Source organism: Ornithorhynchus anatinus, chromosome 7, assembly GCF_004115215.2.
Source record: "Ornithorhynchus anatinus isolate Pmale09 chromosome 7, mOrnAna1.pri.v4, whole genome shotgun sequence".
In the NCBI taxonomy this organism is placed as follows: domain Eukaryota; kingdom Metazoa; phylum Chordata; class Mammalia; order Monotremata; family Ornithorhynchidae; genus Ornithorhynchus; species Ornithorhynchus anatinus.
In genome coordinates, this window is record NC_041734.1 from 19,571,479 (window position 1) to 19,595,601 (window position 24,123).

Here is a 24,123-nt window from a genome sequence, read left to right on the forward strand (position 1 = left end):
TCCATTTTACACATTCATTCATTCATTAATATTTATTAAGCACTTACTATGTGCAGAGCACTGTAGTAAGCGCTTGGAATGTACAATTTGGCAACAGATAGAGACAATCCCTGCTCAATGACGGGCTCACAGTCTAATCGGGAGAGACAGATGGTCAAAAACAAGACAACATAATCACGATATATAGAATCAAGGGGATGTACACCTCATTAGCAAAATAAATAGGGTAATGAGGAAACTGAGGCCCGAGAAAGTTAAGTTACTTTCCCAGGGATACAACACAGATAAGGGGTGGAACCCAGATTATGTGTAATTGTCTTTCTTTGTCAAAGAAGATAAAAGTGACTGTAAAAGGCAGGACCCAGCTTGGGATGCCAGTCTCCTGACCCCCTACTTCTGTTCTTTTTCCTAGGCCATGCCCAATATTGAAAGGGAGAAATAAATATATATTTGCTCCAAGTTTTGGGAGAACAAAGAGGCAAGACATTTTGGGAAGGCAAAAATGAGTGAGTCAGGAAATGCCTCTTGTAGGAAGTGGGGTTTTAGGATGATTGTAGAGGAAGAGACTGTAAGCTCATTGTAGGCAGGGAATTGTTAACTCTATGTTGTACTCTCCCAAGTGCTTAGTACAGTGCTCTGCACAGAGTAAGTGCTCAGTAAAGAGAAACAGCATGGCCTAGTGGATAGAGCACAGGCCTGGGAGTAGGAAGGACCTGGGTTCTAATCCTCGCTCTGCCACCTGTCTGCTGTTTGGCCTTGGGCAGGCCACCACACTTCTCTGTGCCTCAGTTACCTTAACTGCAAAATGGGGATTAAGATTCTTAGTCCATTGCCTAATGGATAGAGCATGGGCCTGGGAGTCCGAAGGACCTGAGTTCTAATCCCTTCTCTGCCACAGGTCTGCTGTGTGATCTTGGGCAAGTCATTTAATTTTTTGGTGCCTCAGTTACCTCATCTGCAAAATGGGGGTAAGGATGGGAGCCCCATATGGGACAGGGACCACAGGCACCTTGTCCAGCCTGATTAACTTGTATCTACCCCAGAGCTTAGAACAATGCTTGGCACATAGTAAGTGCTTAGCAAATATCATCATCATTATTATTATTATTATCATTATGTCGGTCACAGAGCAGGTCCAACCCAATTACCTCAGGGCTTAGAACAGTGCCTGGCACATAGTAAGTGCTTAACAAATACCATATGAAAAATACCATTGATTGAAGAGAAAGAGGCAGAATTGATACCAGAATGTGGGGAGGGTGGGATTGGCCTTTTGGTGAAGCCTGGAATGGCTGGACTTTCAAGCTTGGGACCAGCATGCAGGATGGCATAGAACCAGGAGTGACTGACTGAGACACAGGGATCAAGGGAAAAGATTGGCTTGAATGGAGCTGAAATAGGGGTGGAGGATTAGGAGCTATAAAGAGACACAAGATTGTCTGGGGCAATATAGAATTGGCCCAATGGACGCCCTTTTGGATGTTGGATTCTGAGGATGAGAAAAATCTTGGCTCTGCAGGGGAGGTGACTTCATAGCAGTGGCTAGCCTGCAGAGCTGATGGTGAGGGAATTCTCATCTTGGTTGAGAGTCTGGAAGATTTTATGGTAAACCTAAACCGGACTGGAAATAGGCAGGGCCTGTCGTGGGAATTGGCAACAGGGCAGAAAGAACCACCGGTGAGGTCTTGTCTGGCATAGGAAGAGCAGCAATGAGCTGTTGCCCAGAATTGGTTAATGGGGTCTAAAGTGGCCAGTCATGTGGACTCACACCCAAAATCCTAATCGATCGATCAATCAATCAGTGGTACTTACTGAGCTTACTGTTTGCAGAACACTGTACTAAGCGGTTAGACCAGTTTTCAGCTGCTCTTCCCCTCTGTGGCACTAGTCACCCTTATGACCAACATTTTAATATTTCCTACCTGGTCTCCCCCTGCCTCAGTCCAGCCACCAAGTTCCCATGTTATAAGCAGTTGGCAGGGGAATGCGTAATGTGGGTGGACTGGAGAACTGCTGTGGGTTTGAGTGGCTTCAGGCAGTGAGTACCACCGTTTAATAATAATAATAATAATAGTAATAATCATCATAATTGTGGTATTTGTTAAGTGCTAACTCTGCGCCAGGCACTTTACTAAGGTCTTGGATTGGATACAAGTTAATTGGGTTGGACACATGGGGGCCACCTTCTTATTCCCCATTTTATAGAGGAGGTAAATGAGGCCCAGAGAAGTGAAGCGACTTACCCAACATCATACAGTAGACAAGTGGCAGAGCCGGGATTAGAACCCATTTCCTGCCTCCCAGGCCTGTGCTCTATCCATTAGGTCACACTGGTTCTCTCTATGCCTGGCGTTAACACGTACATGGCGTCACGTGCCTGGCATGATCAACGAGGGTCTTCTGTGGCTGCGCTAGTGGAGTCTACCCACTCCAGAACTGTGAGGATCCAGGTGTCGTGGCCTTCTCTGAGTGGTGTGCGTGGTTGTGAGGAATTGGGCAGTATCTTTCTGGTGGGAGTCTCTCAGCATTGTGGATCTGTGTAGGGCTGCTCTCACCCCCACCTTCGCCACCCAATCGTGTTGTAGGAGCAGGCACACACCTGGTCTGATCCTTCTGTTTGGCAGAACCACCAGGAAGGCAGGCAGGACTCCACTCCCTCCTGCAGTCTGAGTAGAACTCCAGATCCTCATGGCGGGAAGGAATCATTCATCTGTTCATATTTATTGACCACTTATCGTATATCATCATCGTTGTCAGTCAATCATATTTACCAAGTGCTTATTTGTGCAGAGCATTGTACAGAGCATTCGGGAGAGTACATTATGACAATCCAACAGACACATCTCTTGCCCACGATGAGCTGACAGTATAGAAGGGGAGACAGACATATAAATAAATAAAATGATAGATATGGGCAGCAAGTGCTGTGGGGCTGGGAGGGGAAATGAAGAGGAGGAGTGAGGCAGGGTGAAGCAGAAGGGAGTGAGAGAAGAGGAAAGGAGGACTTAATGAGGGAAGGCCCCTTGGAGGAGATGTGCCTTCAATAAGGGTTTGAAGGCGGGTGGTGTGATTGTCAGTCAGATATGAGGAGGGAGGGTGTTCCAGGCCAGAGGCAGGATGGCGGTGAGAGGTCGGCGGTGAGATAAAGGAGATCGAGGTACAGTGAGTAGTTTGGCATTAGAGGAGCAAAGTAAGTGGGCTCAGAGGTATTAGAAGAGTAGTTAAGTAAGGTAGAAGTGGGCAAGGTGATTGAGTGCTATTGAGCACTTACTATATGCAGAACACTTGCTAAGTGTTTGGGAGAGTAGAGTACAGAGAGCTGGCAGATGCGTTCCCTCCCCATAACGAGCTTGCATGTCTAGAGGGGGACCATTCTAGCCCTACCCCGACAAGGGCCTCTTCTTAGGACAGTGCTTGGCACATAGTAAGCGCTAAACAAATTAATAATCAATATTATTATTATGGACTGATCTCACCAAACCCCCTTCCCTGGGGAAGTCTGTCCTGAGATCTTAATCCTCATGGAAGCCAGAAGTTGTTAAAATTGCCTGCATCTGTCCCTTGCTTGTTTTTTTTTAATTTCCCAATTGTTTTGCACAGTGCATTGCATCAACAAATACTATGCAGCAGAGCCTAGAACTCCAATCCCAGCTCTGACACTTGTCTACTGTATAACCCTGGCACTGCACTTTTCTGTGCCTCGGTTCCCTCACCTGTAAAATGGGGATTCAGTACCTCTTCTCCCTCCTACTTAGACTGTGAGCCCCATGTGGTACCTGATTACCTTGTTTTTACCCCAGAGCTTGGTATGGAACTTGACACATAGTAAACACTTAAGCAGCGTGGTGTATTGGATAGAGCATGGCCCTGGGAGTCAGAAGGTCCTGGGTTCTAATTCCGGCTCCCCCACTTGTCTGCTGTGTGACCTTGGGCGAGTCACTTAACTCCTCTGTGCCTCAGTTACCCCATCTGTAAAATGGGGATTGAGACTGTGAGCCCCACGTTCCAGAGGGACTGTGTCCAACCTCATTTGCTTGTATCCACCTCAGTGTTTAGTACAGTGCCTGGCATTTGGTAAGTGCTTAATTACTATTTTTATTATTATAAACACCACAATTATTATTACTGCTGGGAGACTAGGGTACATTGACCAAACTTGTGACCTCCCTTGAGAGACAGGCAGATAAACTATTTTCCCAACACAACTTAAACAATCAGTATAAGCCGTTATTGGCAGTTCCTGCATTATTCTGGGAACCTAATAACATCTAAGGGTGTTAACTGCCATTGTCCTAATTTCCTAGGCCCATAAGCGTCCTCTACCAGGAGATTAGAAAACATATTTTTTTAAATGGTGCTGTACTAAGCGCTGGGGGATGTATGAGCTAATCAGGTAGTCCGCAGTCCATTTCCCTCTTGGGGCTCACAGTCTTAATCCCCATTTTACAGATGAGGTAATCAAGGCACAGAGAAGTGAAGTGACTGCCCAGGGTCCTACAGCAGATATGTGGTGGAGCCAAGATTAGAACCCAGGTCCTTCTGACTTCATTCATTAATTCAATCGTATTTATTGAGTGCTTACTGTGTGCACAGCACTGTACTAATCACTTGGGAGAGGACAGTATAACGATAACCAGACACAAGACCGTGCTCTATCCATTAGGCAGTACTGCTTCTGTCCTATTTTGTACTTCCCTCACACAACCCCATCCCTTCTATCAGCTCTTCCTGATCATCCCAACCCCTCATTCAGGCACGGGAGACCTGGTGGAATCGAGCAGATCTTTATGAAGCTTTAAATGATGTCACAATCCCAATCTGATGCAATTCTGTTGGATTCTATCCCTCTCGACTGTAAGCTCCTTGCAAGCAGGGAACGTGCCTACCAACTCTATTGTACGTGAAGCAGCGTGGTGTGGTGACTAGAGCATGGTCCTTGGAGTCTTCTGGTCATGGGTTCTAATCCTGCCTTCACCACTTGTCTGCTTTGTGGCCTCGGGCAAGTCACTTCATTTCTCTGTGCCTCTGTAAAATGGGGATTTAAGACCGTGAACCCCACATGGGACAGGGACTAGGTCCAACCTGGTTTGCTTGTATCCAACTCTGCGCTTATTACAATGCCTGGCACATAGCTAGTGCTTAAAAAATACCATTGCTATTATTATTATTACTATACTCTCCAAATCTCTTGGTTCGGTGTTCTACACACAGTAAGTACTCAATAAGTACCATTGATGAATTAATTAATGGATTCTAGGATCCGTGTCTCATTACCACCTGTATATTCTTTTTCAGTGCTTAGTACAGGTTTATAAATTCTATTCCTACACATGCGGTGTTTTCTTCAAAATTGCATCCAGGTCAGGAACAAATCGCAAAAGCTTCCTGCAGGAATAGGGGGGCTCTGTTCTGAGTCAAGGTGCTAATATATTCTTATGTATTTGGAAAGATTGCATTGGAGCCCCAGTAAAAGATGGTGGAAGAATCACTGTCAAACAATTTCTGCTCACAAGGTTGCAAATTGGATATTATTCGCCTTTGCTAAAGGAAATGTCTTACCAAGTATTAGAAAAACCACTTGGCTGTCAACTTTAGAATTCATGTCTGTTCTTGAGTGATGGAGTGGATAAAAATAGTCCACTGAAAATCCACCAACTTTCTAAATGTCAATCAGTCGATCAGTAGTATGTATTGAGTGCTTACCGTGTGCAGAACACTGTACTAGACACTTGGAAGAGTATAATAGACGTAGTAAACATGATCCCTGTCCTACATTACTGTTCATTCTAGTAGGGGAGACAGACAATAAAATAATTTTTAAGGTATTTGTTGAGTGCCAACTATGTGCTTGGCACTGTAATAAGCGCTGGGCAGATACAAGCTAATCAGGTTGGGCACAGTCCATGTCCCACATGGGGTTTACAGTCTTAATGCCCATTTTATGGATGAGCTAATTGAGGCTCCTCTGTGTTTTCCACCTACCCCCTTGCCAGACCTGTGGCCAAAATGAGTGACGGAAAGGGACTGTTTTGACCTTTTTTTTTTCCATTCTCTACTCATTCTCCTGGGGAGAAATTGATGACAGTGAAGTGGCCCAAACACAAGCAGGATAAGGAGGAAGGATGTAACGCCAAGGAACTGATCCCTAAAGAATAAACAGCAGTGGAATCTTTTCCTCAAATTCTAGGAATTGAATAGGTGGCTGATTTGGTTGCATTTGCTTCCTGCAGAAAAAACATTTTGAACAGGAAGGATATCCTGTTTCCTGGAGAAGCAGCGTGGTGTAGTGGATAGAGCCCAGGCCTGGGAGTCAGAAGAACCTGGGTTCTAGTCCTGGCTCCACCACTTGTCTGCTGTGTGACTTTGGACAAGTCACTTCCCTTCTCTGGGCTTCAGTAACCTCATCTGTAAAATAGGGATTGAGATTGAGAGCCCCATGTGGGACAGGGACTGTGTCCAACCTGATTTGCTTGTATCCCCCATAGCGCTTAGTGCAGTCCCTGACACATAGTAAGTGCTTAATAAACACCACAGTGATTATTATGACCATTATATCCTCCCCAGTAGATATTTGGAAAGGAAATGGAATTTTCCTTTCCAGTCTGGGTCCTCGATCCTTGGAGGGCTAATGGGTTTCTTTTCTCCATCACGAACAATCTGTTCTCCATGGTCTACATAGGCCATCTCCCCAAAGGGAATCAATTCCAAAATAGACATTTCACACCAACATTTCTGTCCAAAAAATGGTGCAATTCAAGGAACTGCTTTTCCTTCTATTTAACTTTGTCTTGCCTTAATGGCAACTGGCAAAATGTACTGCTTGTTTCAGAAAAATGGGGGCCGAGTTAGCCTTTTGGTCTTTAAACAGGTCCAGCGGCAGGACCAGGAGGCCTACAGGATTTTTTTCTCAATTCTCTACATTGGATTTTTCCGGGAACATTTCTGGGTTTACAGTCACTTGACTTCACTGTGCCTCAGTTACCTCATCTGTAAAATGGGGATTAACACTGTGAGTCCTGTGTGGGACAACCTGATTACCTTGTATCTACCCCAGCGCTTAGAACAGTGCTTGGCATGTAGTAAGTGCTTATCAATTATTATTATTATCATCATTATTATTATTATTACACCGACAAACCATATTTATCTCTTTGAATGATGAACTCAAGGGGGCGCCAGGAGGTCATACCTTTACCTTAATCCCTAGCAATATTTTGGTCACTCTCCAGGGGCTTTGCCCAAATTGGACTCTTCGCCGTGATTCCTTGTGCCTTCTTGATGGCCGATATTTCCATTGGCGGGGTGGGAATCCTGACAGTAATGCCTCTCCAGTGGTTTTTGAAATATCCAGCCTGGGAAGTGCGAAATCAAGTAATGCCACAATCTTTCTGAAGCAGTGTCCCTCCCTTTATTAGTCTAGAACCACTTTGGATGCCAGAATCAAGACTTGAAATTTCCATTGATGCAAACTACAGAGAAAATTTCAGGCCCTTTATCTTTTCAAGAAATTCCAGAGGAATTCTACTCAGAGGAGTCATATTTTTCACTAGCACATAGGGGAGGCACAAAGGGACTCTTGAATCTTTGAGGAAAATGCCTTGAGGATCAACAGCCAATCGATCAGTCGTGTTTGTTGAATGCTTACCTTGTTCAGAGCACTGTACTGAGCGCTTGGGAGAGTACAATTTGACAGAATTGATAGACACATTCCCTGCCCAGAATGAGCTTAGTCTTCTAGACTGTAAGCTTGTTGTGAGCAGGGAATGTGTCTGTTATATTATTACATTGTACTCTTACGAGCGCTTACTACAATGCTCTATACATAGTAAGTGCTCAATAAACACAATTGATTGACTGACTGCTCATTGCGGATGGAGAATGTGTGTGTTTATTGTTATAGCATACTCTCCCAAGCGCTTAGTACAGTGCTGTGCACACAGTAAGCACCCAATAAACGCAGTTGACTGACTGAATGCACTGACTGCTTATTGTGGGCGAGGAATGTGTCTGTTAGTATATTGTGCTCCTCCAGTCGCTAAATACAGTGCTCTGCACACTTGTAAGTGCTTAAGAAGCAGTGTGACGTAGTGGATAGAGCACGGGCCTGGGAATCAGAAGGACCTGGGTTCTAATCCTGGCTCTATCACTTGTCTGCTGTGTGACCCTGGGCAAGTCATTGAACTTCTTTGTACCTCAGTTACCTCATCTGTAAAATGGGAGTCCCATGTGGGGCAGAGACAATTTGCTTGGACCCACTCCAGTGCTTAGTACAGTGCCTGGAACAAAGTAAGCACTTAAGAAATGCCACAATTATTATAATTAATAACCACCATTGACTGACTGACTCACTGACTTGCATTCTAGGAGAGAAATTTGAGGGGGGTCTTTGAAAAAAGTATACTGTCCAGCAATGGCAGGGGCCATAACTACAGCTCGAGTTCTTCCTCCAAAAGCATAATCAGTGGAGGCAATTTTGATCCCACTTCTAAACTTGCAGGCCAGTGATTTTCAGCGGCTTGGCAAGCAGCCGCTCATCCGAGATGTGTAGGAATTCTGCAGTGACTAGGATGAAGTCTTCGCATTCTCGGGTATTTTGGCAGTTTTAGCGCTTCCTCATTCTTTTATCAGAATGCTGTATGAAGATGGCATGTGTTGCATTTCTTGGACATCCATAAAATCTGTCCTTGCAAGAGAAACCAAGGCAGATGTGTTTTGTTGCCTTCCTGTGCTTTTTACTTCTTGGCTACACAGTCGGGGATACCTTTCGATTGTTGTTCAAAACCGCAGTTGTTGATGTTAATGTTCAGATTCAATAACTTCAGGCCTGTTTACAGAAGGAAGAATTTGGAGTTGCAGAAAAGTATTTTAAATGCAACTACCATGTTTAAACTCTAGAGAAGTTATTCAATATGCGAGGGTCTGTAGAGTCACTGGAAGCCCAGTTGAAAAAGAACCAGGTAATATATGATCCTCAATAATGAAGATGGTATTTATTAAGCACATTCCATGCTCCAGAAACTAGGGTAGATACAAGAGTTGCAGAGAAGCAGCATAGAATAAGGGAGAGAGCACCGGCTTTGGAAGTAGAAGTCTTTGGGTTTCAATACCGCTTCTTCCAACTGCTTGCTGTGTGACCTTGGGCAAGTCACTCAATGTCTCTGAGCCTCAGTTTCTAGAATGCAGATCTCAATCAGTTCATCAATCAGTGGTATTTATTAGATAATTACTGTGTGCAAAGCACTGTTAATTAACACCCGGGAGGATTACAATAGGATAACTAGATATCATCTTTGCCTTCAAGGATTTTATACTGCAGCAGGGGAGACAGGATTTAAAATAAATTACAGGAAGAGGAGGCCACTGTAAATAAGGATGTGTACACAAGTGCTGTGAGGTTGGGGTGAGAATCTAGGTGCTTAGAGACCTGAAGTGAATAGGTGACACAGGAAGAAGGGAAAATGGGGTGGGAAAATGAGGTATTAGTCCCGGCTCTGCCACTTAGCTGTGTGACTGTGGGCAAGTCACTTAAATTCTCTGTGCCTCAGTTACCTCATCTGTAAAATGGGGATTAAAACTGTGAGCCTCCTGTGGGACAACCTGATTACCCTGTATATCCCAGCGCTTAGAACAGTACTCTGCACATAGTAAGCGCTTAACAAATACCAACATTATTATTATTATTGTTGTTATTAGTCAGGGAAGACTTCCCAGAGGAAGTGCAGTTGCAGACGGGAAGAGTTAGATCTCCACGAATCCCAGTCCCATGATTTTCTCCCCAGTCCCCCTCTACTTCCTGATTATAACCTATCGAAACTCTGAGGGCTGTGCTGGTCAATAGTCAATCAATCAGTGGTATTTACTGAGCAATTACCACGTGCAGAGCACTGTGCTAGGTGCTTGGGAGAGTACAAGAAGAACTTGTCTGCTGTGTGACCTTGGGTAAGTCACTTCACTTCTCTGTGCCTCAGTTACCTCATCTATAAAATGAGAAGCAGCGTGGCTCAGTGGAAAGCACCCGGGCTTGGGAATCAGAGGTCATGGGTTTGAATCCCGGCTCTGCCACTTGTCAGCTGTGTGACTGTGGGCAATTCACTTAACTCCTCTGTGCCTCAGTTACCTCATCTGTAAAATGGGGATTAACTGTGAGCCTCACGTGGGACAACCTGATTACCCTGTACCTACCCCAGCGCTTAGAACAGTGCTCTGCACATAGTAAGTGCTTAACAAATACCAACATTATTAGTATTATAAAATGGAGATTAAGACTGTGAGCCTTATGTGGGACAGGGACTGTGTCCAACCGTATTATCTTGTAAGTTCCCCGGCACTTAGTACAGTGCTGGGCCCATAGTAAGTACTTAACAAATACCACAATTGTTATTATTACTATTAAGTTTCCTGCCCACAATTGGTTCCTACCCCCCGAAAAAGAAAGAGTTCGAGGGGGAAACATACCAGGCTGAGCCCAGCACAACTAAAACCCTTCTTTTTCTTCTCTCTGATTTGCAAACCCATTCCTTTGATTGCTTTAAATGAATCAGGAGACATTGGTTCCTTAACTGGTTTCCTCTGATTGGAGAGGTGGAGTTAAATGTGCACTGCTTAAGAATGCACTGTTTTCTATTTAATTTGGCCGGGAAAGATGGAATTCATTGGGTGCCGTCTGTTCAAATGAACTTTAAGCAACAGCAAGCAAAACATTTATACTCTTTCCCACATACATAATAGCAATGTGTCTGAAGCAGACATAATGGATCTAAAGACATGAGATACCTTAAGAGAGCAATAGAAGGATGCTAGCTACTTATCTAAGCTCATTTTAAGCATTAAGGCTGTTTTACAGCAATGAGTCTTCTTATTCCTTGGAATGTATTGGTGGGGGTGGGGAATCCTCTAAGTTGTTCTTGCTAGCTCTATTTTCCTAGACAGCATTAAAGACCCTCCAACTGCTTTTGTTAACGTACAATCTTCAGAAATCCCCCTCCCTCATCCCTTAACGGTTAATGCCTTTAATTGGTCCTCCACGAGCCGGTCTGAAATATTGATAGATTTTTTAAAAATCTGTAAATTATAAATAATTTTTAAAGTTCACATTTCTCTTTTGAATGTCCATTACGCAGTATTAGTTTTCAAGTAAATAAGTTATGAGACAAACGAGTGAGTTTAATGTAGGGCCATTTATGTGAAGAGAAAAAAAACCCAACCAAAAATGAGATGGTTCTGTTATTATAGTTGCAGCTTTTCCAAAAATGGCATATATATATATATATATATTCATTCTTTCAATAGTATTTATTGAGCGCTTACTATGTGCAGAGCACTGTACTAAGCACTTGGAATGTACAATTCGGCAACAGATATAGACAATCCCTGCCCATTGACTGGCTTACAGACTAATCGGGGGAGACAGACAGAGAAAAACAAGACAACTTAATTGCAGTAAATAGAATCAAGGGGATGTACATCTCATTAACAAAATAAATAGGGTAATAAAAATATATACACCTCTTTTGAGGATAAATGGAGGAAATCTTGTAATACTGCATGATATTGTATTTAGTGTGACTGTAAACTTTAACATTTGCAGTGTGTTTAGTGTTAGGATATAATTGCGATCAAGTTAACAGATGGGTATTATGTCAAATCTGCCTGTTACCTGGAACTATTAAGCAGGTATCTCATAATATTGTTCCTTTTCCATTGTGCCTAACTTCTCCATTTAGCATGTGTTCACACCTGTATATTCCCAGTAGAGTTTTTTGCTCATCTTTAAGGATGCCCTGTAGCCAATTAGCAGAAGAAATAGTATCAGCTCTATCCAGGGTGACACTGTGGAAAGATATTATAACTGACTGTAGGAGAATCTGTATCCTTCTGAGGCAACATACAAAAATACCCTCAGTTGAAAGTCAGGAAATCTCCTCAGTGCTCAGACCTTTTACCTTTTCCCCATCGCCTCATAATTAGACTTTTATTTTGATATCGGATCCCGTGTGCTTCATGATATTTGAAGTCGCAGTGACCCAGTTTTGACATAATCCGAACAGCAAAGCCCTCATTCCACTCATATTCACCTGCCCAGAAAGGACTTGAAACACAAATCTGGGTGTCATAATTTTGAACGAGGGAACGTGATCCAGATATTGGATCCCTTTAAGTCCCCCTTCACCCATTTATCCTTGAGATGTTTAAACCACTGCATCCACTTCATTTTTATTGATGTGTCTCCTCCTCTAGACTGTAAGCTCATTGTGGGCAGGGAATATATCTGTTATATTGTCGTATTGTACTCTCCCAGCACTTAGTACTGTGCTCTGCAAATGGTAAGCACTCAATAAATAATATCAACTGACTGACTGAATCTGGCCCACCATTACCACACCGCGTTAACTGAGCATCCAGTGGGTGTAGAAGACTGCAGTAGGCACTTGTAAATATACATTATGTGAAATATGTCAGTCAGTTATATTTATTGAGCTCACTGTGTGCCCAGTGTTACCTGATACACTACATCCTGCATTGTTCATTTAAGCTTCTCATGCACTCATAAAAAGGGAGGGTATGTTTGTGTGTCTATTACGCAAAGGTACTTATATATGGATACATATATATATACACATATATGAAAACTATATATACACATACACATTTATGTGTATACACACACATACATGTACATATATATAAATATAAATATATGCACACTCACTACACTGCGAAATATTAAGTGCTTGGAAGAGTATATTAATGTTAATAGACATATTTACCCTCAACAACCTTAGCAGGGGGTTACACCCTAAAATTAAAGGTAGCAGGAGGCAACCGAATATCAAGGTAAGTGAAATAGGACTTTGTGATTGTGGTTTCAAATACATAGGTGATGCAGAATTGTTGAAGGGACAGTGGTGGAGAGATGAGAGATTCCATGGTTTCTGGTCTCCATCAGACAGTCCATTTGAGAAGACGTAAATTTTAATTAGAGGAACACGTAATGTGGCTTTACATGCATGACTCTATACATACGCTGAAAAGCAATATTTGTGTTGGTGAGGGTTGTCACCTCAGAACTTTCAAGTGCCTTAGAAACATTAACTAATCTTACTAACTACCTGAGGGGTAGCTCGTAAGAATTTTTATCTTTATATTGAGAAACAGTTTGTCCTACTACAAAGAACCACTGTGTCCATCCTGATTATCTTGTATCTGCCCCAGCGCTTAGAAAAGTGCCTGTCACATAGTAAACTTTTAACGAATACCACAATTATTATTATTATTAAAGTGCATGAGCCTGGGAGCCAGAGGATCTGGATTCTAATACTGATTCCTCCACTTACCTTCTGGGTGACCTGGGGCAGATCATTTAACTTTTCTGTGCCTCAGTTCCCTCATCTGCAAAATGGAGATCCAGTCCTCTTCTCCTTTGTACTTATATTCTGAGCTCAGTATGGCAACTGATTATCTGGTATCTTCTATCTACTTATGCATATATCCATAATTCATTTACTTAGGCCAATGTCTGCCTTTGCCTCTGGACTGTAAGCCAGTTTTGGGCAGGGAACATCTGCCCATTGTGGGCAGAGTCTACCAACTCTGTTATATTGTGCTCTCCCAAGTGCCTAGTACAGTGCTCTGCAAATACTAAGGGTTCATGAAATATGTTTGATTGAAACCCCAACACTTAGTTCAGTGTTTGAAACATAATAAGCTCTTAACAAATACCATTATTAATAGCAATATCATTATTCATATTGCAGGTGAGGAACTTGGGGAGGGCGAGATGAAATGTCTTGCCTGGGTCACTCTTTGAGTCAGCCTAGAAGCTGAAAATACCTGAACAGGGCTCTTAACTTCTAGTTTCCCCTTTAACCATTGCCGTCTTGATGATAGTTAGGATGAATATATCCGCATTCTCTTTCTTCTCTTCCCTTGAAAAGTAACTATAGATGTAAATCCTCTCCCTGTTAAGGAAATCTCACTGTGCAGCTCTTGCACCCAAATGATGCTAAGTCCCCAAAGGATATTTAAGAGACCACTCTGCCGTTGCAATGAACGAGGGCAGGTAGTGAAAGTCTGTCAGGAAGCCTGTCTCCAGCAGAGAAGTGGAGGGGTGGGAGGGTGATGCCTCTCAGAAGCTGGAGAATTTTATAGTTTGCAGTTTACTGTCAGCCGTCCATTTAATACCCAGGACAGGATCATCTTCAAGGCTTTCAGAACACTCTGCCCCTCATTTTGTCAAGACTTGGTTTTCCTTTATTATTTCACTCATGTTTATGCCCATTCCCTCTCTCCACGGGTCCGTATTGGAGTCGAAAGCTCCTTGTGTTTGCGGCCTTATGGTATTCAATAAGAATAAAATAAGAAAAGAGAAGATAAACAAATAGTAAGAAACATTTTGTCAAGGGTCAAAGGAGAAAAAAAAGCAGTCCTCTTCATCTTTTGGGATTTTTTTTCCCCGTCTGCTTTTTCTATTTCTCTTTGTTTTTATCGATTCAAAATCAGCAGCAAGTCGATATGGCTCTTTTCCACCTCCTGCCCCCCGTAAAAATGGCTGCAGAAAAGTAGGCGTACTGCACCCAGGAGCCTATAGAACACCCTTTTCTGAGGCGACCCTTTTAATCCTGTCACCAGCATTACGTTTCAGATCCCTTTTAAGTTCACGGTACTACTGAGGTTGGCCCACTAGTGCCTTCCCAGCCGGCTCATACACCACAGAGGTGCTTTGTACTCTTCATTTTTTCCTTCTCGTGGAATAACTCCTTTTGGTATTACTTCACTTTTCTGGAAGCCGGCACTTTTCTCCCATAAATTTGAACTGAACAGGTGTTGCTTCACTACTAACTGAGTTTCCAGCTGTCCTCCTCCAATGCAGACCAGGCAAAATCTGTTGTTTAGTCCTATTAGGCAGACTAGAGAACTATCAAGCCCGAGATGGAGGTCTTCCTTGCAGGATATGGAAATTTTGTTGCCAGAAGATGGTCAGGAAAACCTGGCGGGTTAACAAAGACAGTTCTTCAGCGGCTGGGTGGAGTTCCAGATTTGCATCCCTTTTGGCAGCAACACAGAGACTGCTGCAGTGTGGCCAGCCAGCAAAATTAGGAAATAAGGACCTCTTTTATTTACTCAGGCTGCTGAATCATGGGTATTCCTGTCTGCTTGGAGAAAAGTCAGGCAGCTCTACTTTCCACTGGAAGCCTCAGGAGTGCTCGGGACTTTCATCTCAGAGTGTTCACACACTTGTTTTAATGTGCTTTATGGAAATGGTGAAACTCGGCGAGCACGGTTTTTGGAGAAAAAAACATCTGCGCTGAACTATTCACGCATATTTGCATTCTCAGCGCCGAGGGCCAGCGGAGGTTTATAGCGGCGAGGGAGAAAACCCTCTCCGAGTGAGCTGATGTGGGGACACGAGCACCGAGCATGAGAAACGCTTGAGGGCGGGTTGGCGGGAAGTCACGGGGGTTTGCAGGAAACTCACCCGGAAACAAACGGGGCTGGTGTTGACCGAATCACTTAGTCAAAGTCAGTCAGTCATATTTATTGAGCGCTCACTGTGTCCAGAGCACGGTACTGAGCCCTTGGGATCGTACAACATAATATAACAGACACATTCCCTGCCCACAGAAAGCTTACAGTCTCAACATTGATGGTATTTATCAAGCGCTTACCGCATGCAGGGCATTATACTAAGCACTTGGGAGAGAACAATGTAATAATAATAGCAATGCATTCCCTGCTGACAGTGAGCTTACAGTCTAGGAGAGGGGACAGGCATTAATATAAATAAATTAGCAGATCTGTACATAAGTGCTGTGGGGCTGAGGGGGTGGGGTGAATAAACGGGGCAAGTCAGGGTGATGCAGAAGGGAGTGGGGGAAAAGGAAATGAGGGCTTAGTTAGGGAAGACCTCTTGGAGGGGATTTGCCTTCAATAAGGCTTTGAAGGTGGAGGGAGTAACTGTTTGTCAGATATGAAGAGGGAGGGTGTTCCAGGCCAGAAGCAGGACATGGGTGAGAGATTGGCAGCGAGGTAGATGAGATCGAGGTACATTGAGTAGGTTGGGATTAGAGGGGGCGTATTCCCTTTCCTCATCGGGCTTACAGTCTTGAGCCGGAGGCAGACATTAAAATAAATAATTCATAATCTATAATTCACAGATATGTCCATAAGTGCCCTGGGTTGAGGGTGGGGTGAATATCAAATGTCCAAAGGTCTCAGATCCAAGTGCTTTGGATCTAGTAATGGCCGAAGGAGAACTTTAAAACTGATGCTACTCTCACTGGCCCTTCTCCTAAAGATGCTTCTTATAATGCAAATTAGTGACTTGGATGTAATTCTTCTAATGTGCCTCTGGACATTTAAGAGCCAGAGCAAGATGGCATTCAGAGGCTCAGTTGACTCCATAGAGCCACAGACAGAAAAAAAAGGAGGCTTTGGGAGAGTTTCCTATCCTCAGATGTAGAGGCTTTTGTGGATTTCTTGAGTTAACTGGAGTGAAAGTTTGCTCAGTGAATCCCCTGTGGCCCAAGGTGGGGGGTGGGGAGGAGGGTGGGGAGAGGTGGGAGAAATTGCAAGGGCAAGGAAAAAGGAGACCTTCAATTTTCAATACTTTGGGCAAAATTCAGCCTGGGATGTATCCTCCATTTTTGAGTTAATGCACTTTTCTTCTAGAATATAAGCTTGTTGTGGTTCAGAAATGTGTCCACCAACTCTCTTGTATTGTACTCTCCCAAGGGCTTAGTACAGTGCTCTGAATACAGTAAACTCTCAATAAACACCATCGACCGATTTCTCAACCATTTTTTTCCCCTCCCACTGCACAGATTGTCTGAAGAGAATCTTTTCTGGAAAAGTTCCCCACAGACATCAAATCCAGGAAGTTTTGTGGGGAAGCCCTAATGATTTTTGTAGTTAGGCTGTCCCTCTGACATGATCGTGGATTGAGACATAGCTTTTTCTCTAGGGGAAAGCACAGCAGGACCTTTGAACTCCCTCTTTCTTCTTTTCCTTTCTCCTTCAGAACTGAAGTCCAGCCATCAAGTTCTTAACTCCTAGTGGAGAGGCACAAACTTAGGGGAGCAGTTATGTCTCAAGGAAAATCAGGCAGGCAGAGGTCACCAGTAGGAATCTGACTTCACGTGGTATCAGACTTGTCGTCTCGCTACAACATTGTGCTGCTATTTACCCCTTCTCCCCCTCAACCCCTTCAGGTAATAATTCAGCACGCCTGCCCAGAGTGCACAGTTTTATACCAAATTCAGTTGCAAAGTTTAAAGATCCTAGCAATGACTCTTTTTTCTCAGTCTCAGGAAATAAATCCTCATTTACAGCTTTCATTAACAACCGGGTAAGGAATGAAAGCATTTTGAAAAAAGAAAAATACTGTCATCTAAAATGCCAACTTGGAAGTTTGTAGATTTTCACCCAGAGACCCGGGCAAGCTAAGCAAGTCCGGTAATGGGGCAGTTTTAAGAAAGGGAATCTACTGGGGCTTTTTGTAGATGTGGTCAGCTCTAAACGGTCGCTGACTTTCCTTGGGAGAATGGTAGAAGCCGTTCAGATAGGTAAAGCGTAGTATCCAGGGCCTCGGAGAGAGCACGGGCCTGGGAGTAGTGGATAGAGCCTGGGCCCGGGAGTCAGAAGATCATGTGTACTAATCCCAGCTCCGCCAGTTGTCTACTGTGACCTTGGGCAAGTCACTTCACGTGCCTCTTTTACCTCATCTGAAAAATGGGCTTTGAGACTGTGAGACTCTGGTGGGACAGGGACTGTGTCCAATCCAATTTGCTCATTCATTCATTCAGTAGTATTTATTGGGTGCTTACTATGTGCAGAGCACTGTACTAAGTGCTTGAAATGTACAATTCGGCAACAGATAGAGACAATCCCTGTCCAGTGATGGCTCACCGTCTAAATGGGGGAGACAGACAGCAAAGCAAAGCAGAACAAAACAAAAACAAGACAACATCATCAAGATAAATAGAATCAAGGAGCTATATACACCGTATCCAACCAGCGCTTAGAATAGTAATGGTATTTGTTAAGTGCTTACCATGTGCTTACTAAGCGCTAAGGTGGATACGAGCAAATCAGGTTGAACACAGTACCTTGTCCCATGTGGGGCTCACGATGTCAATCCCTGTTTTACAGATGAGGTAACTGAGACCCAGAGAAGTTAAGTGACTTGCCCAAGCTCATACAGCGGGCAAGTGAATGGAGCGGAATTAGAACCCATGACCTTCTGACTCCAGGCCCTTGCTGTATCCACTACGCCAGGCTGCTCAGAAGAGTGCCTTGAGCAGAGTAAGCGCTTAACGAATACCACAAGTATTATTACCCCGATCCCATCCACCCCTGTACACCGTAAGCTTGTCGTGGGCGGGAAATGTGTCTGTTACATCGTTATATTTTTCCCAAGTGCTCAGTACAGTGGTCTGCACATGGTAAACTCCACCACTGACTGACTGACTGACCGACTGGCTGACCCGAACCTGTTCTCCATTGTTTTCGCGTGAGGTTCGAAGGGTTTATGAGCTGCGCTTTCAGAACCATAAAGAAGAGGATACACAATCAAGCAGTTTGGAGCTCGTATTGAAAAGCATTGTTGCAATGGGCAGGGATCCAAGAATGGTGTTTGGTTGTTTTCTCAGAGCTAGATGGTCGCCATCTGGCATTGATAGGGAGATGGTGTTGTCATCAGTTTCTAGATGCAGGAAAGGAATGAATCCTCATCTGTTTCCTGTGGATAAGCGCGGGGTTGATAATCTAGTAAAATCTTGGTACCTTAAAGAAAACAGACTTGGAATTTGTTTACATAATAAAAGCCAGCGCTGACTTTCATGTTATTACTCCGTGACTGGCGAGAGAGCTGTAGTTAAGAAGCCTCACGTGCATTTAGAACGACCCCAGATTCCACGCTTATTATTCACAGATTCGACCGGCCATCCTCTCTGCCTCTGCTTCACCAGTCTACCTTTAGGAAGAAACTTGGGTTGAGAGTAAAGGTCGTTCTTCAGTTCCCCACCATCGACCCGCAAACCGTTTGTGCAAAACGCTCTCCCAGGTGGGGAGGAAGTTTTCCAGCTAGGCTCGAAGCAAAGGGGTTCTCCAGGTGGCTTGGAAGGAGAAGCCGGAGAAATCTCAGTAGGCCGTCGGCAGAGCGCGTAGTCAAAATCCACCCAGTTCAGAGGTGAAGTAATTTTATGGGCAACTTGCTCAGTTTACTTTCTGGCTAGCGGTTTTGTTTGTCTTTTCTTCGTCACTCATAAATCTTTCGGCGTTTACCATAATCATTTATCACTTTTCCTGTTTCCAGTTTGCCACAAGCTGCTTTGTCTGTGCTCACCTCAAAGTCCTGGTCCTGTTTAGCTAAGGAAGTTCAGCCTCCTGAAACCTTTGCAGAAAGGAAGAGATGGCGGGCCACCTCTTGAACTCTAAAAACAAAATACACTATTAAAAACCTGGCCGTTGTGAAACGCTCTCCTTTCCCTCGATGGTGGAGGACTCGGACGACCTCTCAGTTTTCCGCTGGCTGGTCCCGGGATCCCCAATATTTTAGCTGCTGGACAACCCCTCGTTGTCTTTCATCACACGAGACGTCGTCATCCTTCTGGTCTTCTCTCTCTTCTTTTGTGCGTTTTTCCTCTTCGGTGTGATTTTTTTCTTTGAAAACCTAGCTCTCTATCAATAAAGGCCCCAGTAAAAGCTTTCCACTTTCAGAACTGCCTTTTTAAAAAGAATATGAAAGCAAGCACGAGTCGGGGAGGTTTTTCATTATTATTATTATTAATAAATAATAGACAGCTGGATTAATTCTAAATCATCCCTGTACCATTTCCTCCTTTGGTCCAGCTCCGCAGATAGTCGCCTGATATGCAAATCATTTTCCGAGGCCTACCGGAGAAACATTAAATATATTAAAAATCTGCATTTTAATAAAGCCGTCAAGGCGGCGTACGCATCCGGCGACCGAGGAAGAATGATCAGAAAGTAATAAAGGGGTAATTTAGACATGGGGCTCTTTAATAAGTTTTTCTCTTTCAACAATCAGATAAAAAAAAAATAATCGAAGGCGGAAAGCCGCGGGCCGGGGCCGAAGCCAGGTCCCTTCCGAGCATCTCCCAGCGCCTCCCGCATCGCCCCCGGTCCGGGCCGGCCCCCGCCTCTGGCCCGCGGGCCCCCTCGAGTCCCGGCCTCTAAAGCGTCTCGGTGGCTTGTTTCTTGTTACAGATGGAGTGGACGTGGAAGACGACCCCAGCTGCTCCTGGCCGGCGTCCTCCCCCTCCAGCAAGGACCAGACGTCGCCCAGCCACGGGGAAGGCTGTGACTTCGGCGAGGAGGAAGGGGGCCCCGGCCTGCCCTACCCGTGCCAGTTCTGCGACAAGTCCTTCAGCCGCCTCAGCTACCTGAAGCACCACGAGCAGAGCCACAGCGACAAGCTGCCCTTCAAGTGCACCTACTGCAGCCGGCTGTTCAAGCACAAGCGGAGCCGGGACCGCCACATCAAGCTGCACACGGGGGACAAGAAGTACCACTGCAGCGAGTGCGACGCGGCCTTCTCCCGGAGCGATCACCTCAAGATCCACCTGAAGACCCACACGTCCAACAAGCCCTACAAGTGTGCCATCTGTCGGCGGGGGTTCCTGTCCTCCAGCTCGCTGCACGGGCACATGCAAGTGCACGAGCGGAACAAGGACGGCTCCCAGCCGGGCTCGCGGCTGGACGACTGGAAGATGAAGGACACGCAGAAGTGCAGCCAGTGCGAGGAGGGATTCGACTTCCCCGAGGACCTCCAGAAGCACATCGGCGAGTGCCACCCGGAGTGCTCGCCCAACGAGGACCGGGCGGCCCTGCAGTGCGTCTACTGCCCCGAACTCTTTGGCGAGGAGACCTCGCTGCTCAGCCACATGGACCAGGCCCACAGCGGCGAGAAGAAGAACGCCTGCAGCGTCTGCTCGGAGAGCTTCCGCACGGTGGAGGAGCTCTACGGCCACATGGACGGCCACCCGCAGCCGGAGTCCTGCAACCACAGCGACAGCCCCTCCCTGGTCACCGTGGGCTACACCTCGGTGTCCAGCACCACCCCGGACTCGAACCTCTCGGTGGACAGCTCCACCATGGTGGAGGCGGCCCCGCCGCTGCCCAAGAGCCGCGGGAGGAAGCGGGCGGCCCAGCCGGCCCCGGACCTGGGCGGCCCGGCCGGCAAGCAGGGCAAGGTGACCTACAGCTGCGTCTACTGCAGCAAGCAGCTCTTCTCCAGCCTGGCGGTGCTGCAGATCCACCTGAAGACGTTGCACGTGGACAAGCCCGAGCAGGCCCACATCTGCCAGTACTGCCTGGAGGTCCTGCCCTCCCTGTACAACCTCAACGAGCACCTGAAGCAGGTCCACGAGCCCCAGGACCCGGCCCTCCTGGTCTCGGCCCTGCCCGCCGTGGTCTACCAGTGCAACTTCTGCTCCGAGGTCTTCAGCGACCTCAATGCCCTGCAGGAGCACATCCGTTGCTCCCACGGCTTCGCCAACCCGGCCGCCAAGGACAGCAACGCCTTCTTCTGCCCGCACTGCTACATGGGTTTCCTGACCGACTCCTCCCTGGAGGAGCACATCCGGCAGGTCCACTGCGACCTGAGCGGCTCCCGCTTCGGCTCGCCGGTCCTGGGCACGCCCAAGGACCCCGTGGTCGAGGTCTACTCCTGCTCCTACTGCACCAACTCGCCCATCTTCAACAGCGTCCTGAAGCTGAACAAGCACATCAAGGAGAACCACAAGAACATCCCCCTGGCGCTCAATTACCTCCACAACGGAAAGAAGTCCCGGGCCCTGAGCCCGCTGTCCCCTGTGACTGTGGAGCAGGCCTCGCTGAAGATGCTGCAGGCGGTGGGCGGGGCGGCCCCCCGCCCGGCCGGGGAGTATGTCTGCAACCAGTGCGGGGCCAAGTACGCCTCTCTGGATGGCTTCCAGACCCACCTGAAGACGCACCTGGACACCGTGCTACCCAAGCTCACCTGCCCGCAGTGCAACAAGGAGTTCCCCAACCAGGAATCCCTGCTGAAGCACGTCACCATCCACTTCATGATCACCTCCACCTACTACATCTGCGAGAGCTGCGACAAGCAGTTCACCTCCGTGGACGACCTGCAGAAACACCTGCTGGACATGCACACCTTCGTCTTTTTCCGCTGCACCCTGTGCCAGGAGGTCTTCGACTCCAAGGTCTCCATCCAGCTCCACCTGGCCGTGAAGCACAGCAATGAGAAGAAGGTCTATCGCTGCACCTCCTGCAACTGGGACTTCCGCAACGAGACCGACCTGCAGCTCCACGTCAAGCACAACCACCTGGAGAACCAGGGCAAGGTCCACAAGTGCATCTTCTGCGGCGAGGCCTTCGGGACCGAGGTGGAGCTCCAGTGCCACATCACCACGCACAGCAAGAAGTACAACTGCAAGTTCTGCAGCAAGGCCTTCCACGCCATCATCCTTCTGGAGAAGCACCTGCGCGAGAAGCACTGCATCTTCGAGAGCAAGGCTCCCAACTGCGGGGCCAACGGCGCCCCGGAGCAGGCCCAGAAGGAGGAGGCCGAGCTGCAGACCCTGCTGACCAACAGCCAGGAGTCGCACAATAGCCACGACGGCAGCGAGGAGGACGTGGATGCCTCGGAGCCCATGTACGGCTGCGACATCTGCGGGGCCGCCTACACCATGGAGACCCTCCTGCAGAACCACCAGCTCCGGGACCACAACATCCGGCCCGGCGAGAGCGCCATCGTCAAGAAGAAGGCCGAGCTCATCAAGGGCAACTATAAGTGCAACGTCTGCTCGCGGACCTTCTTCTCCGAGAACGGCCTGCGCGAGCACATGCAGACCCACCTGGGCCCTGTGAAGCACTACATGTGCCCCATCTGCGGTGAACGCTTCCCCTCCCTCCTCACGCTCACTGAGCACAAGGTCACCCACAGCAAGAGCCTGGACACCGGCAACTGCCGCATCTGCAAGATGCCCCTGCAGAGTGAGGAGGAGTTCCTGGAGCATTGCCAGATGCACCCGGACCTGAGGAACTCTCTGACCGGCTTCCGATGCGTTGTCTGCATGCAGACCGTCACCTCCACCCTGGAGCTGAAGATCCACGGCACCTTCCACATGCAGAAGACCGGCAACGGCTCCGCCTTGCCCTCCTCTGCCGCCCGGGCTCAGCACCTCCAGAAACTCTACAAGTGCGCCTCGTGCCTCAAGGAGTTCCGCTCCAAGCAGGATCTAGTCAAGCTGGACATCAACGGCCTGCCCTACGGCCTGTGCGCTGGCTGCGTCAACCTCAGCAAGGGGGGCAGCCCGGGCCTCCAGGTCCCCTCGGGCAGCGGCCGGCCGGGCGGGGGCCCGACTGAGAACTCCTCCGCCCTCGAGGGCAAGGGCAAGCCGGGGGCGCTGAAGACGCGCTGCTCCAGCTGCAACGTCAAGTTCGAGTCAGAGGGCGAACTTCAAAACCACGTCCAGGCCGTCCACAGGGAGCTCCTTCAGGAGGGCAACGGCGCGCAGTTGAAAACCCCACAGGTCTCGCCCATGCCCAGAATCAGTCCTTCCCAGTCGGATGAGGTAACTTGTTTTGTTTTTCCCTTCGGGGGTCTTTCGCACGCTCTCCCCCTCCCCGAGACAAGCGTCCCCTCCTTCCGCTCCCGCTCCCTCCGGCCCATTCGGCGCCAGCCGGGAGAGAGGCCGGAGCCCGGCGTGGCCAGGAAGCCCTCTTCCCCTGAGCCCGCTAGCTGACGATCACTCCCTGCTCTGTCCGCAAGCGGGGTTTTGGCTCGAGTGGGGCGGAGTGGGACGGATTCCAGCCTCCCTGGGATATTGTCTCTTCGGTCACCGAAGAGACCGGTGTTTAGTCAGCGTCCCTGAGATCTACAATCTCAGCCTGGCTTCGCGGTGAGTCTCACTCCCCAGGTCTGACTCGCGTGTACGACGGAGGGGTGACGATAGAGAGGTCGGATGCTGGGAGCCGGCTCTCTTGCTTAAAGGGTGGGGTATAGGATACATAAATAAATAAACCATCGCCGGGAGCGATTCGGATCAGGGGCCGCTCCTTAGAATCGTGTTGTTCGCACTCTGTTTTCATCCGTTTAATGTGCGGTGATGAAAA

At 47.1% G+C, this 24,123-nt stretch overlaps 1 protein-coding gene across 2 annotated transcripts in view; it reads left to right on the forward strand.

Annotated features, from left to right (window-relative positions):
* Positions 1-24,123, forward strand: part of ZNF521 (zinc finger protein 521) — a 374,463-nt gene that overhangs the window by 150,911 nt on the left and 199,429 nt on the right. For both annotated transcript variants that reach the window (XM_029069715.2, XM_029069714.1), the window contains one exon: positions 20,227-23,582. In XM_029069715.2, coding sequence (XP_028925548.1) covers positions 20,667-23,582 — 2,916 coding nt within the window. In that variant the 5' untranslated portion in view covers positions 20,227-20,666. The remainder of the gene's footprint in view (positions 1-20,226; positions 23,583-24,123) is intronic.